The following is a 15956-nucleotide window of genomic DNA, read 5'->3' as shown; positions in this document are numbered from 1 at the left end:
TCACAATTGAAGCCTTTCGCGTTTTCGTGACTGAAGATTTTCGAAAATTGTTGGAAATGATCTTCCGTTGTTCCGATTCACAGAACTTATGCATGGTTTAAACATTGCCGCCCTTTCCAAAACAAGCCGTTTACAAAATGCTGCAGCGCCCAACAAAGTTTATTTTGAAAATTTTTCTACTAATATAACTACTCACTCATTCAAACTATTAGATACTATGGACAAGCAATGTATTTTCAAATGTGGTGAAAGTGGGTTTGTTGAAAGACATGCACTGAAATAGAAATACGATAACAAGCGATGAATACGGCTCGTGAAATGAAACGAGCTGATGGCCGCTGGCAACACTGAACTACGCCTCTCCGCTTGCGGGCAAGCGCTTCCTTCTGAGAAATGTCTGCTACTTGTTAGAAAACTGGTGAGGTTTCATCCTGTACTTGAACTCACAGCGCAATATAATAATGAAAGCATGTTACAGCCGTTGGCCTGATGCGATATATCCCCTGTGGCCATAGTCTCGCGTTTGTGTTCGATGTCCCATCTGACTACACTTGCTGTCATGATGTCGGTTTTGTTAATCTTGTCCTCTCTCCTCTTGTCACCGGTTTCACTTGTTTCGCAGCGTTCCTTATCGATAAAGTCCACACGGACACTGTCAGTAACACGTTGATTGCAGTCGTGTGGCTTATGTAGTGCGACTGTACTTTCAGTTGGCAGTTAATGTCCACCGTGCCGTCTCTGTTTTCGCACCTTTCTGCCAAAATAGAGCGCGTAGATTTGTAAATACGAGTGACTGGTAGTCTAGGACACTGCGTTGATAGCTAGCCGGGCAAAGTAGACGCCATTGGCAACGCGTAATCATCACCGCGTTGACGCAGTGCACGCAGTACGAGTTAGTTCTGTATTGACGTGCCCCGCCCCCCTCTTTTAATTACCATACTTCTCGCAATCTTCATCGAGCTCTTCTTGAAAGTTTGTGTCGTTTTCCTGCTAGCGAACCCTACAGAAACACTACCCATGTTCAAACTAATTTTACTGTTGAGTGATTATTCTACAAGCTCTATTCTCTGAAATTATGGGTACGTTTCTTGTGCACACACGCTTATTTATTCGAAAATATCTCTAGAGGCCCACCTGCGAGAATACAGCGCACTTACCGTCTCGGCTCTAGGTGTGCGCTGGCCATCACACTCATGTGGGTATCTATTTACTGAAGGGCGTTAGAGCCTGTCATGAGGTTTAAAGGAACGAGAAAAAAAAAAAAAAAAAAAGCAGGTACGTGTACCAGCACAGACAAGCGCTGACTGCCAACTGGAAGTTTACTTGCAATCCTCCAGCCATAGTGTACGTTTTCCAGCATAGGCATACGTATACACCAGTCGCAAACATATCTGCAACATCAGCTACATCATAATCTTTCACGCAAGAAAGCTACTTCTTTTTCCGACAAGGCAAGAAATTAAGCAAGTGCTTACACATTTATCTTCTTTCTTTCTAATGTAATAAGCCTCTATTATTTCCCTTTCCCTCTTACCTTTTCCTTTCCCTATGAATTTTAGGTTACTGCTAAAGCAGTAACCTAAAGAATGGCTATGGGAGTCATTTAGCAGGACATTGTAGCAAGTGTCCCTGCACACCCATATCAGAAGAAGCAAAACTCATAGGGACAGTATTGGAATTTGTATTGGAATTTCGTAACGGAATGTCTTGCCTGCAGATGTGACAAATTGTATATGCCGTATTTTCCAAAGCAATCATGCATTTGTGCTCCTCCTGTACTCTGCCGTTATGTACTAATTGCTGTTTACTTTGTTTGCCTACTTGTGCTTTTAATTGTACTGTATAGGTAGACCATTTGTTACGTTTCATGCAATCTTTCTGAAAATGGATCTTTGAAGTGTGTTTATTCCATTGTACTCACAGCCCTGTTCTAATACTTTGGCGCTGCAGGGTGTATCGAAATAATAATAATAATAATAATAATAATAATAATAATAATAATAATAATAATAGTAGAAAGTTTTAGAATTAGGGACTCAATACTCTGGGTCCCCAAGCCGCATTGCGTAGGCTGCTCTTGCGTTTAGAAGAGCAGCAGAGTTTGAGAATTGGGTCAAACGCACAGAGCGTTGGATCGAGTGCTCAGGACGTCGCAGTGAGGAAAATAAAAAGGTGCTTGAAAGCAAAAAAAAGAAGAAAAGCTTTTCTTAAAGTGAAAACAAACAGAATGCATTTTTGAGCAAAAAAGGGCGAACAGTAAGATGTAAAGAACGTAATTACTGTGTTAGTACTATGAGCTGAGTATGCTGTCTTAAGACCCAAGATGGCGTGGGGACCCGCTCCAGGTTTCGATTTTTGGGTCTTGGGTCAACGTAAACGCAAGAACCCAAGACAGGCTTGGATTCTGCCCACGCACACTTGTGGCCTGCAATTTTCTAGAGTCGCCAAGCCGCTTGGGTCCCCTATACTAAAACTTTCTAATAAAGAACAATGATCATTTGTGAGTTGCCAAAAGTGATAAGCAGTGTTTCTGGCTTCGCAGTATCTTGTCGGCCTTGTGACCAGCACGACACCACCATGACCATCTCCAGCCAGCTGGTGGTTCCCATGACACTATGGGGCAAGATTGCCCCCACTCACTGCATGTCTTCGGTCTTCATCACAAAGGACCAGAAGATGATCGTCACAGGCTGCAAAGACGGCCAAATATGTGTCTGGGACATCGTGGATGGGGCGAAAGTAGGTCTCCTTCTGTCCTCGCTGTTAATGCCGGGAATTATATTGCATGAATGACATTTGGTTGACTTGGCATTGTCACATTGTGATGACAGTAAAAAACAAGGCAGTTCCAAAACTACGAGTCACGAATGTAACCCTTTATCGAGTGAATCTGTGCAAAGAAAGATTAAGCAACAAAGCACAAACACAGTGATGAGCACAATCATCGGTCATCAAAATGGGTCAAACGCATTGGCTACTTAAACATGATTCATCAAGCATTCCAGCATAATCCCTAGTGCTCGCATACATTCCAGAATGTACACTATGCACTATCTGATTAGATAGTGCAGGGTGCATTCTTTCACTAAGTTTCACTTGTTAGGCAGCAACATTTAACAAAGTTCCTGTACATGAAGGCGGATCTTGGGCTGAGAGATAACATTGCAACAGTGGTTGGCTGGTGAAAGATGGTAATTGGAAAAAGATAAACAATGTATGCGTGTCAGTGTGAATTCATAAGTTAAGGGTCGCACGACAGACAGGCAAGCTTTTGTACTTGTGTTTTTTTCTTGGCCATGTTTTTATGCTATCTTCAACTTGACATTAACTGACAAATTTTTGAGTGCTACATTAGAAAACTGACATGACAAAGTTGGCATGTAGTACTGATTATCACAATCCTTGTTACTAAAGAAACAATCTAACATATAGAGCTGCTTGAATAGCAAAATTTCGTGATTGAAATAGGAGTATTAGAGAAAAACTGGCTCATGGAGTGGATGTTGACTATTTCTCCATGCCAAAAAGAAAAAGGAAGAAAGGGTGAACCAAGGTACATGATGTTTCAAGTAATTTGATGATTAACTGTTCATTATGTCTCCCATCTGTCTCTTTGTGTGTCTTTTTCAAGATCATTATTAACTTATTTTGTATCTTATTCTTATAGTATTTCACATGCAATTACAATGCTTATTAATTAATTGATTAATTAGTTAAGCATACTGCCAAGGCCCAAGGTAATTACAGGAATGAGTGGTAAATAACATGTTTTCACAATAAAAAATAAATAAATACAATTAAAGCAAGTGAAGAAAACATGTTAACAAAAGGCTTTATAAATGGCAGTATTGAAGCTGTCGGTGATGGAAGTGGGAAGGTTGTTCCAGTCTTTGCTAGTCTTAGGAACGAAAGATTCGCTGTAGGTATTAGTCCGGCAACATGGCACACAACTTTGTAGTTATGGTCTGAATGTGATGATACATGAATGGGAGGAAAAAAAAGAACGTCCTTTAGAAATGGATTTTGATTATAGATTTTGTGGAACAAGGAAAGGCAAGAGAATTTATGGTGCAAAAGAAGTTAAGGCAAATGTTGCCATACTTGAATGCTGGCACCGTAATATACTGGCATGCCAAGAGTAATTTGATAGAATGAAACGAGCTGTGCGATTCTGGATGGGTTCAATAATTGCTGAAAGTGTAGTGCTTTTGGGGCCCCAGATAGAGCATGCATTTTCTATCGACATAGATTTACAGACGAAGATGATGTGGAAAAATTACGTCGAAAGTAACTCGGCATGCAGTTAGCATTGTTGGTAACATAGTCAACATGTATGTGCCAAAAAAGATGTCAACTGATGTGCATGCTGAAGTACCGTATTTTCCGGTCTATAAGTCGCACCTTTGTATAAATCGCTCCCCCCTCAGAACGTCAGTTCTTCCAAGAAAAAAAACATAAGTCGCACCGGTGTATAAGAGGCACCGGGGTGTAGACAGAACTAATTTTTCAAAAATGGTTTATTCATACAGACAGATGGCATGTACTTACAGATGGCATTTAGGCAAAACAATCGAAGCCTTCTTCCTCCGAGTTGCTAACAAACAATTCAACAACTTCAAGTGGGAGTTCCACTGGTGCATCACTGTTGTCCTCAGACTCACTGATGTCTTCTTCGCCAACATCGCCACCACTCGCAAACGGGATCGGTCCGGCCTTTGTGAACCCAGCTACAACTGTTTTTGTTTCCTGAAAGTCGTCAGGGAGCTTCTGGCACATCGTCGCCCACGCTCACATCACCAACTTATTATGCTGCATAAAGCGAAAACATCACGATGGACCGCCTGTAAATCCAACAGTATTCATCTCTGTTCCAAGAGTCTTTGCCTTGAGATGGAGCTGCACTGTAGTCAGCCTCCAGCCTTTGGCTCGTTGCTCAAGTACCCACATGCGCAGACAATCCTCGAGCTCCGGTCAGTGTGCCTTCTTGTGGCAGTTGGCCTTCTTAGCTGATTTCATTGTCTGGAGCATGCTGGTGGCATTGTGCCAGTCGCTTATAATTTTCTCACAAACCTCAAACTCCCTTCCTGCAGCCCGGTTTCCATGTTCTTGTGCAAATGCAACTGCATGCAACTTGAATTTCGCATTGTAACTTTTTCGCCTCGCAGGCGGCGCCATAGTTAGCAAGAAATATGACACGACACATGCTGCGCATATGCAGCACTCTGCAACGATGAGTGCAATGAAGGTGTCATAGCATTTCGTTTTTGCAAGCCAATTTAATGTTACTTTGAATTTCTTCTGAAATGTAGTTACTGTGCGTGGCAGAAGGTGGCGCACGGTTGTGGCACGTCATATCATCATCTTTTTGACTAGGAAAAGCGGCAAATTGTTCAGTTTAATGTCCCGAAGCAACACATGGGCTATCAGGGACGCCGCAGCGGTGGGCTTCGGATTCATTTAGACCATGGAGCTGTTTCTTAACATGCACGGACATCACACAGCACAGAGGCACCTTTTTGTTTGGACCACGCATGGCTGCCACGAATCGGATTTATTCCATACATAAGTCGCACCGATGGATAAGACGCAGTGACGAAAATTTCAGAAAAGAGACACAGCTTATATACCGGGAAATACGGTACTTGTAAGAGGTTACTGTTGTATTTTGGTGGAAGCCGCAGAGGAACCACGAAGACAGTCATGGTCGCAATGGAACAAGACCTCCTCTTTATTCAGAGGCATGTACATATACAGGTGACAACACTGGCGCCACTGGCGGTGTTTAAGGGCCAACAGAAACTGAAACTGATATACTACAGTCACAGGATGTAGTATGATACCATCAAGAAAATAGAAGCTGCTAATAGTATGGCCCCATCGAGTTATTTGCATGCTTTTACCCTTCTCGATGCTTAGCTGCATCATCTATTTATTGCACCATGCGGACATGTGGTTAAGAACTTCTTAATATTTCTGCTGATCAGATGGTAGGGCTATTTTTTTTTTTTTTTTATAAAAGACGCAATCATCGGCAAAAAGTTTTATTGATGAAAATGTGATATAGTCAGGTAGTTCGTTAATGTAAATAAGAAAGAGCAAGAGTTCCAACACAGATCCTTGTGGGACACCATATGAGACAGGAGAAAGTGTCGACGAACATTTGTTAGCAGTCACATACTAGGTGCGATCAGAAGGAAAGTCTTTACTCCAGTGTAATACCTTGGTGTTTATGCTAAGTTTGCTAAGTCATGTGCTACCCCATCGAAAGCTTTAGTGAAATTCAAAAATATGCAATCGATGTCAAAGCTGATGCCGTTATGTGTAAAGAGATCATTAGTAAAAGGTAATAGCTGTGTTTCACAGCAAAATATTTTCTGTAACCATGGTGGCAGTTAGTGAAGAAAGAGTTGTCTTCAAGAAATTTGATTAAATGAGAGTAAATAACTTGTTCAAGAAGCTTACGTGGGATGCTTGCAAGTTATAGTATATGTCTGTAATCATCGGCGAGACATACATTACCTGACCTATGGACAGAAACCACCTTCCCCACCTTCCAGTCACTGGGAATTGTGCAGCACTCTAAACATTGAGCAAAAATATTGGACAGGATAACAGGAGTGCACCTCTGTCATTTTCAGTATTTCTTACGTAATTGAATCACTGCCAAATAATGATGGAAATTTTAAGATTACTAATGAGTTTACCAATGCCTACAGAATCAATGATTATGGGGCCAATAAAGAAAGTTTCGGTCACAAAAACATGGGAAAGAAGCAGGTGTGGTCTTGCTTAAAAAAGAAACAAATGCATTATTATACATTGGGCAGCACTGGAGACGAGAGACTAAAGTTTTATCATCGTGTGCTAGTTGGACAAGGCGTTTGTCTGAGCCACCGATAATATTCCAGAACTTGCGTGGGTTAGTTTGCAACATCTCTGGCAAAGTAATGTTAAAAAACAATTCCTTGGAGCGCTCAATTTCGTTATTGTACTGCATGTTTACCTGGAAGTAGGCAGACCAATGATTAGGGTTATTGGTTCGCTTAGCAGGATGAAAAAAAAAAATCAATTTCTTTTTGTTCAACAGTTCTTTTAGAGCAGCAGTAAACCAGGGCGACCGTGGGTAAGAAATTATCTTTTGCTGTCGCACATGAAATTACACATGAAATCAAGGAGGAACGATTGTATTTTGGCCTATGTCGATGGTACATCTGCCCGACCATAGTCACAAACTATTTTATGTTTTTTGCCTGATAAGGTCTGTGCTTTGTTGGTAAAGTGAATCAAAGAATGATCACTTATGCCAGGAAGGTATGTAAGAAGGCTAACTATGTCAGACATGGTGGTCAACACAAGATCAAGGATGTTGGAGACAGATGCAGTGGTTTGGGTTGGTTGAAGAACATGTTAGGCTAGGTTAAAAACATTACACAGGCTAATGAAATGAACACACTCAGAAGAATTATGTTTAAGAATAATAGCCTGATCGCTTTACATAATGGTAGGGTAATTGAAATCGCCTAGGAGGAACAATGACAGGTTGGGAAACCGGTATGTCTAGCTGTTAAGTGCGTAATTTAGTTCATTACAAGATGACAGTGCTGTAGTGGAAGGCTGATAGCATGCGCAAACAGAAATTCTTCATAGCCAGCTTGAACACATACACAAACTCATTCCAGAGGAAATGTAAAAGCAACAGGTGAAGAAAGAAGCGAGTCACTGTTAGCAACTAATACACCTTCTCTGGAGTGAATGTCACGGTCATACCTATATAAATATTGTAGACTTGTTTTGCAGTCAGAGATTTTGCTGTCTTTTATTTTAGCCAATAGCCACATTTCAGTGAGAATGATGTCCCCATCTTGAAAAGAAAAAGAAGAGGTCCACAAAGCATTGAGGCTAAAGACAAGAAGGACAACTCACATAGTGGTTTAAGTGATTCGATGATTAAATGTTAATTATATCTCTCTATTCTGTCTCTTTTTCAAGTTCATTATTCACTTATTTTGTATCATATTCATACTGTATTTCACATGCAACTATGTTGACCTTGTCTCCTTTAGTGTTGACACTTAGTTGACTCTTTCCTCTTTTTTTTCTGGAAGTGGTTACAAAATAGCCAGATCCCAGATATGCCAAACCTGTGTGAAGTCAGCAAAAAAAAAAAAAAAAGAAAGCTTATCTTCAAAAGCACATAAACTCAACACGCATGGCGAGAGTATGGGGCGCACCAGAACATTCGGGATACCCCACATGCATGTTGAAGTTAGCGCATACTTGGCAAACGGCACTAGTAGTAAAATATTGTCTGCTCTATTAGCCCTGAGTGTTTGTGGCTAATTATGCTCCTTTTTAATAATATCCTTAGTTGCTGATTATTGAAGCATGTTCTCGACATGGAGGCGTATCATTTGATATCATTTTCGTGTTCATATGACACCTACAAGTCACCTAACCAAAACATATTTTTCTGGATATGCTTACCAGATAGCCAGATCCCAGATGTGCCAGACTTGTGTGAAGTTAGCTAAGAAGACCGTGTCTTCAAAACACGTCACTTTAGTAATATGAACAAGACAATGTTCACGGGAGAACTGGAAGAGTATATCTTATCGGAAGTAAAGAAATTACCACTACTACAGGTTTTGCCGCTCAATTTAATCCAAGCGCCAGTCAATTTAATCCGAGCGCTGGTCAATTTAATCCAAGCGCCAGTCAATTTAATCCAAGCACCACTCAATTTAATCCAAACGCCAGCCGAAATAATCCAGATGCCAGTGAATTTAATCCAGGCATAGTGGAATTCAAGAACCTTTGAATTTCAAGACTTCTGAAGATTTGCGAACATATTAGGAGTTAATACCTTGAAAATGAAATAGCGAGGTGAGAGACCAGTAGCTTTCCTGCTACGTGACTAATGACTACTTTTGGAGGTTTTTATTTCTACTTCGTTATGAGAGTGACACAGCAGATGACAATTCGCGAAATTAAGTGAGAGGAAACGACAGCATGAGTATGTTGAGTTAATGATACACATGCGATTTGGTCGTGGCTATCAAACAGAACAATAAAGAGTGATATACTGATAATCACTAGGCCCTCGCTGGGAGGTTTTGGGCGCTAGCGAATACGATTCACCATTCTGCTGCGATATTCGCAGCCTCCAATCAAACACCTTGTCATCAGTACCACTAAAACACTCATGAATAAGATTTAATTACATAATACACCTAACTGATATGGTCGAGTCACTAGTGAGCACAAATGAAATACAATGCGCAGTTCAGGGTTCTCGGTGTTTTGCACAAGATAGCATCATATATATCAAATTAAATGCGATAAAACGAGTGACTCACCATGCCTAATATAAACTTGTATGCTTAAGTCACTAGTGAATATTATTCACCTATTTTACTGTCACTGAGGCAGCTTTCACTCGTGAGTGCCGTCAGTGGTATCAATCAAGGCGTAGCAAGGTGAGAACTTTTGTGTTACCACTGCTAACTGATACCGCCAAGTTTTTAGTGATCACTAGTGATGCGCTCACTGCGATGCTCTCCAACTTTCATGCAGAATAGCATCATAGATTTCAAATGAAATGTCATTCAGACGTCGATTCAATAACTATAATTTAATTGCTGTAGGAGATACTAAGATTGAGTCACTAGTGATGAAGAATCACATTAACCATGTGCACCTCCAGTTGGGATGTGCCCTAGCCTTGTTTTGTTTCAGTCTTTGCAGATCGTGCCCCGTAGCATGCTGTTTGGCCACACTGGTCCAGTACTGTGCCTGGCCAGTGCCTCTCCATCTGGGGACGGCTCCTTGCTGGTCAGCTCCTCCGAGGCCGGGTATGTGGACAAGTTCTGCGCAGTGAGCCTGCATTTTTGAAAGGGGCACTAAAGAGATAAATTATTTGAGATGCATTACCAGCGTTGTTTATTTACCTGCACTTCACGTGATTTCATGCAGACGATTGTAGCGCAAGGGTGAGGCTGTGATGTCTTCTGGTGTCCTTGGCTGACTGGATTGTAGCCTGTCAGGGCATACAAAAAGTGCCTGACTCTGCACTCACCAGCTGCCTTGTCTAAACATTCCAAACAGTAAAAGCCGATATACTAGTTTACTTTCAGCACCAAATCTAGACAGACTACGCAGCTAAATACATAACAGATGCGCAGTGTATGAAGACAACATTGCTGTGCATATTTGTTGATTTATTTATCTGTTTATTTACTTATTTATTTATCTGTTTATTTACTTATTTATTTATCTGTTTATTATTTATTTATTTATTTATTTATTTATTTATTTAACATACTTATAAGCCCCGAAGACATTACAGGAAGTAGTGGTAAAATACGTTGTGTGAGTGAAGAGAAATAAAAAGCTTACAAACAACTAGCAAGATTAGCAAAAATTTTAACAAAAATCCTCATAGATGGCAGCCTTGAAGCCCCTGGTGTCTGTAATTGGTGCAAATTCAGTGCTGACTCTGAAACAATTCATGATGACTAATTTTATCTTCCTGAATGATAAGGTCATCTTCCTCCATGATGCATGCTCATGCCAGCACTTCGTTTCCGCCCCAACAGTGAACCTTTATTGTCATCTCAACATATGTATAGTAATAACACCATATAGTTTCATACAATTACTAGAGGGAACTGTGGCACTAATGTCTAAGGGAGCTACAGGCAGGACATTTCAGCCAGCACAGGAATGATAGTTAGTACATGGAGTGGCTATGGTGTTGGGCTGCTGCGCACGACGTTGCGGGATCGGACCCCGGCCACAGCGGCCGCATTTCAATGGAAGCAAAATGCGAAAACACCCATGTGCTTAGATTTAGGTGCATATTAAAGAACCCCAGGTGGTTGAAATTTCCGGAGTCCTCCACTGCGGCGTGCCTCATAATCAGAGAGTGGTTTTGCCATGTAAAACCCGATAATTTAATTTTAGTTTAATACATGGACTTGTGTAGACTTCATCCTTCTGACTTTAAACGGCTTCGTGGCTTTGCAAACTGATTATTTTTAAGAAAGAGCCACATTATAAATCATTAAATAAACATTATTAAATTGTCCGATGGCAGGATTTTGACACAGGACCTGTAACACGCAGGCCTATTATTGAAACCGTTATGCCAGGAACACATGAACAAGTGGAAACACTGCAATTAGCAGTGATTATGCATGTTTGCAGAGTCTTATTGCCTTCTGCAGTTAAAGATAGTATAGTTTGCTTGGAAATTTAGGCCACTGAAGGCAGATAAGATGTAATAAATGAAGCCACAAGCACGAAGATCAGACAAATCCATGTACTACTCATCATTGCCATGGTGGCTGAACGTGTTTGCAATGCCCGCCTGTTTGTTTGTCATCTGTGTAGTTCTTATGCTACATTTCTGCTATAAAAAATGGCTTCGTGTGGGTGGGTGAAGCTGCACTTTTCCTGCATAGACTTAAAAAAACGACGAAGTCCTACATTAGCTGTGCTTATGTAGCCCGTCCAGGTAAAAAAAATGTAGTTCTAGCAAATTACCTTTCTACAATACCAAAAAGGTTACTCTTACCATGGGAAAAGGCTTGGCACAAAACAACACAAAAACGGAAGATGGATTGCACCGCCGCCTTGAAGTTCCTGCACCAGTTCTCCATGACATCATGCATTTTGATGATGTCTGCAGAGGCCTAGTGTTAATTTTTATCAATAGAGATAGGCTGCATTGTATTCTGAAAAAGCCAGTGAATGAACTTGTCAGTTATCGAAATCTTTTACCCAAATACAACAGCCCAGGTACGTAAACTATGGTACATTGTAACCCATAATGTCCAACTAAGGTATTGTCACTGGGCTTATGGTGCAAAAAAAAAAAAAAATGAAATTTCAAGCCTAATTTTTGCTTCTAATGATAACCTTAGTACTATGAAATTATCGAAAATAGTTATGAAAGAATGCTTCATCAGTCTAAACTGACTTAGTATTTCTCTTTAGTGTCGCTTTATTGCCGTTGCATTATACAAGTCATTCAGGGGTGCTTGGCATTGTGGGTTATCATCAAAAACAGCTGGGAGAGGGAGGAAGGAGAGGAGGAAGCAGGCAGAGGTGATCAGGATCATGTGACAGTGCCAAGATGTGGTCATGTCTGAAGAAGAGGCAGCCGCTGTTGTGGGGAGACACTGTGTTGCCAGGCACAAGCAGTATGGAATAGTTGGGCCGCCAAAATACCTTAGCAGTGTACTGTTCTCTTAGAAGAGGCTCGGGCGGCATCAAAGATACATTGTTTGCAGGAAATGATGGCAGAACAATGGCCTGGGCAGCTGGGCCCATGCTGCTAAGACATGTCGGCACTTCTTGTACACTGAAAAATTTTTTAATAAGAGCCACCCCCTCTTTGACACCTTGGATTTGCTTCTTTGTAAGCGCATAATGTGCGAATAAGATGTAATGGCAGGAGTTGTGAAGGCACAAAATTTAGCTGCATACCAAAACGCAAACCTGGTTATATAAGAAAAATTACAAATTCAAATGTGCTCTGGGAAAGCCTAAAATGTAAATTGCAGAATAAGACATCTTCACTGTGCACTAAGCATGAGCTTCATGAGCTTTGCCTGCCCTGTTTAATGGAGCCTGATGTTGTTCAAAGGTCTCTGACACTCAACGTTTAAACTGTGCTTCCGCTTCCTGACAATCTCATTCAGCACTGATAGCTTCCAATTCTGCTGCCATACAATTCTTTTCTTTTACGATCCATCATAGAATGAGCTGCCTAATCCATCACTTCAACATAACTGCTACGTTGCTGTGGTAGGACCACCTGACTCACAAATGAAAATACGTATTTCCCCTTGCTGTTTATTTGGTTGAACTCAGAGGTGAACTTGTTTACCAAACATATGACTAGGTAGGTGATGTTGATGACAGACAGATATTGTTTTCCACAGTATTTCCTTAAATAGACCTTGTTATTAAAATCTACCCTCGAAACTTTTTTCTTCTGAAGTACTGCTTGGGAGAGCAATGCTCCACCAATGTGACTTGACCTTTCAGGTTTGCATCTAACTTCTTGCGCTAATTATGTTCATGCAAAAATGTTCCTGCAGAAGCTATGCATACACTTGTTATTATATCTGCTGTTGACTTAGATGCATCTAAAATGCACTGCTTGTCAAGTGTTCACTGAAACTTGCATGAATTTCGCCACAGAGTTACATGGTGCATTTCTTGAAACTAATGGTATAAAATAATGCACGTGATTTTGGCTAAATGAACACTTCATTCCTGCAATTCTGTAATTGGGAAATGTGCTCTAAATTGATAAAAACAAAGTTAATTATGAAAATTTAGTTCTGTAGCTAATCCCACACTCTATTTGATCATGCAAGTAATGTCCACCTCTTCAAGTAATCCTGCTGATATGATAGTTGTGCTGTTTGCCATAGATGTTTAGTATGTTTGGCACAAAAAAATGATGTGTATATATATATATATATATCCCTCATGATATCTGAGCTGACCAGGGCCGCTATAACGTAAAACTATTCCAATCTGTTTTTATTCCAAATCCACCATTAGCTCTCTATGATACATCAGAATGGTTCGAGTCCAGCCCATATGGGCAGAGCCCGAGCCATGTTGACCTATCACGGAGGGCTAATGGCCGATGTGGAATAAAAAGGAATTGGAATAATTTTATGCTATACTGACCCAGGTGGCTGACAGCAGTGTTAAGCCATCTGCTAGCTTTGTCTAGGTCTTCCAGCACCTCGGATTCTTAATTGGGCTTCATCTTGTTAGCTCGGATGATAGACTGCCCCGAATAGGCAGCAGACTAGGCTTGAATTCCTGCACCCAGACAAGTTTGTCCTTAACTGTGAACTTTACTTTTTCAAGGTCTGTGAAATTTGTCCCATTGTAGTTCCCTCCACTGTCAGGTGAACCGCAACTGCCTCCGTATCTCAGGTTCCTGCAAAACTTGCCTGAATAGCAACTGCGCTGACTAACATGTGATGATTTATCTTGTGCTTTGCAGAATGTAGAATGGGGCACAGAACATCGAAAAGGAAAGAAAGCAAACATACCATATGGAACACTGCAGCATTGTCATATTTAGCTGCTTTGTAGTGTGTTGCAATGTGTTAGCACATTGCAGTCTCTCTTTTATTGTTGCAGATTTTTCCCGCTCTTGCACCATGTGTTGGTCTGCACAAAACAAACCATCACTTGTCAAGTTAACAATTTTGTTAGGTCCTTTTGTCCTCATGCCTTTTCTTAGCTCAGTTTCCAAGGAATGCACACGTGACTGCTTGAATTTTAAAGCAGGACAGCACTAAGGATGCTGATGTAGAAGAGGCATGCAGAAAAGACAAGACATGTGTCTCATTGTTTAGTTACACACCTTTCCTACGTCAATATCCTTGGCGCTGTCCCATTTTAAAAATAAGCAGCCAACTATTCGATGTTCTCATGTTAGTCAATCGCTTCAAGTTTAACTCGTTGGATAGGCCTGTGTCAACCTAGTTGATGTGCAACATCTCTGTGCAGTGAAATGTCTTTGTGGGACCTGACAGACGGCAGGTGCCTGGAGAACACCAAGCTTCCCTATGTTCATACGCACATGCAGGTAGGACATGCATTCTTTTCATTCAGGTGTACTGTAAGCGATGCCTCGTGGGGTTTACCATAATGTGTGCTTAGGCGATCATAACACAGACCACCAGGCTTTCTTGCATTTCAAAGTGATTCCGCTAGGTTGTTGCTTGAGTGATGCGTGTCGGAATAATCAAAGCCACTTTTTTCAACTGTACAGCCTCCCAGATTTTTAATAGTAGTATTACAGGGGTGTCAACCACTTGGCATGTCAGTACCTTGTGAAAAGGCAAGATTGGTAAAATAATAGTACGAGCAAGAACACAAAGCATCTCTCCAGTACGAGTGTCATCTGCAACGCTGTTATTTCAGCTGTATGCCCACCGTGCTTTTGTTGTCCGTGAAGCCCCATCATTCACAGACCTACTTTGTGCTGATACATTCCCTTTATTAACTTATTTTGTTCATTTTAATTTGATGGTGCATGCGCAGGTCCAGTAATACAAAAGAATAATAGAAAGCACATTGAGCATGGCACATCATAGTCATGCACGTGTCCTGCTTTATGCCAGGTTTTTGTCAACTGGACTGCGCAAAAAACTATGGCAGGGTGTGTGTCCTCCTGAAGCGTAGCAAAAAATGCTCGCACCGGAGTGTCTTTTGCATGCACGCGCGTGCTGTTGCCGATTTTTGCCACTTTTCACTGATATGAGGCATTGGCATGTCATGCAGTTCACACTTGTGCAACATTGTAACAAATTCAGGAGGTTGTACTTGCAAAAGATTTTACTTTCCCCGTTGACCTGTTGCATGCAAATTCCAGCACAAACGAGACAAGGTTTGGCCTGCTGCAATCATCACATGCCAAGTTGTGGTTGTTTTGTTGCTTGATCTCGCATTTTGCTTTTATTGGTGTTGTTGCTAGGTCTTCTAAGTCTTACGGCACAGGTTACATGTTATTACCATGTCACTCAGCATTCCCTGGGGATGTGCTGGCTGCTTTTTGTGCTGACAAATCTTACGAGAGCTGTAGGAGAACCATATGCATCTTTAACTAGCATCAAGACTACTCGGCATCAGAATCATGCTTTGTTGAGTTATTAATGTGTAATACAGTAGAACCTCCTTGATACGATCCCTTTTTTTGTACCATTTCCCGGCACCAACGTTTGCGATTGAGAGCACAAGAAATGACCCAAAACACTTAGACTTCTCTTTTACCTGTTAATGTGTTCCCGGAAACCAATGTTCAGTACGTCGCCAAACTGCTACTACAAGAGCCCTATTGCAATAAGCATCCTCACCTATATATTTCACAGCACGTGCAGTATAGCGCCGTTGCAAGCATACTGCATGCCTTTGGT

At 41.1% G+C, this 15956-nt stretch overlaps 1 protein-coding gene across 4 annotated transcripts in view; it reads left to right on the top strand.

Annotated features, from left to right (window-relative positions):
• The first annotated feature begins 335 nt into the window (after window positions 1-335).
• The window catches only part of Rbcn-3B (WD repeat-containing protein Rbcn-3B), a 188248-nt gene continuing 172627 nt past the window's right edge, over window positions 336-15956 (top strand). For all 4 annotated transcript variants that reach the window (XM_072288168.1, XM_072288166.1, XM_072288167.1 and 1 more), the window contains exons 1-4: window positions 336-418; window positions 2543-2739; window positions 9736-9851; window positions 14548-14626. In XM_072288168.1, coding sequence (XP_072144269.1) covers window positions 2578-2739; window positions 9736-9851; window positions 14548-14626 — 357 coding nt within the window. In that variant the 5' untranslated portion in view covers window positions 336-418; window positions 2543-2577. The remainder of the gene's footprint in view (window positions 419-2542; window positions 2740-9735; window positions 9852-14547; window positions 14627-15956) is intronic.

This window comes from Dermacentor andersoni, chromosome 5 (assembly GCF_023375885.2).
Source record: "Dermacentor andersoni chromosome 5, qqDerAnde1_hic_scaffold, whole genome shotgun sequence".
Taxonomy (NCBI): Eukaryota; Metazoa; Arthropoda; class Arachnida; order Ixodida; family Ixodidae; genus Dermacentor; species Dermacentor andersoni.
The sequence above is the reverse complement of the archived record's forward strand: the minus strand, read 5'-3'. Positions and strand labels throughout refer to the sequence as shown.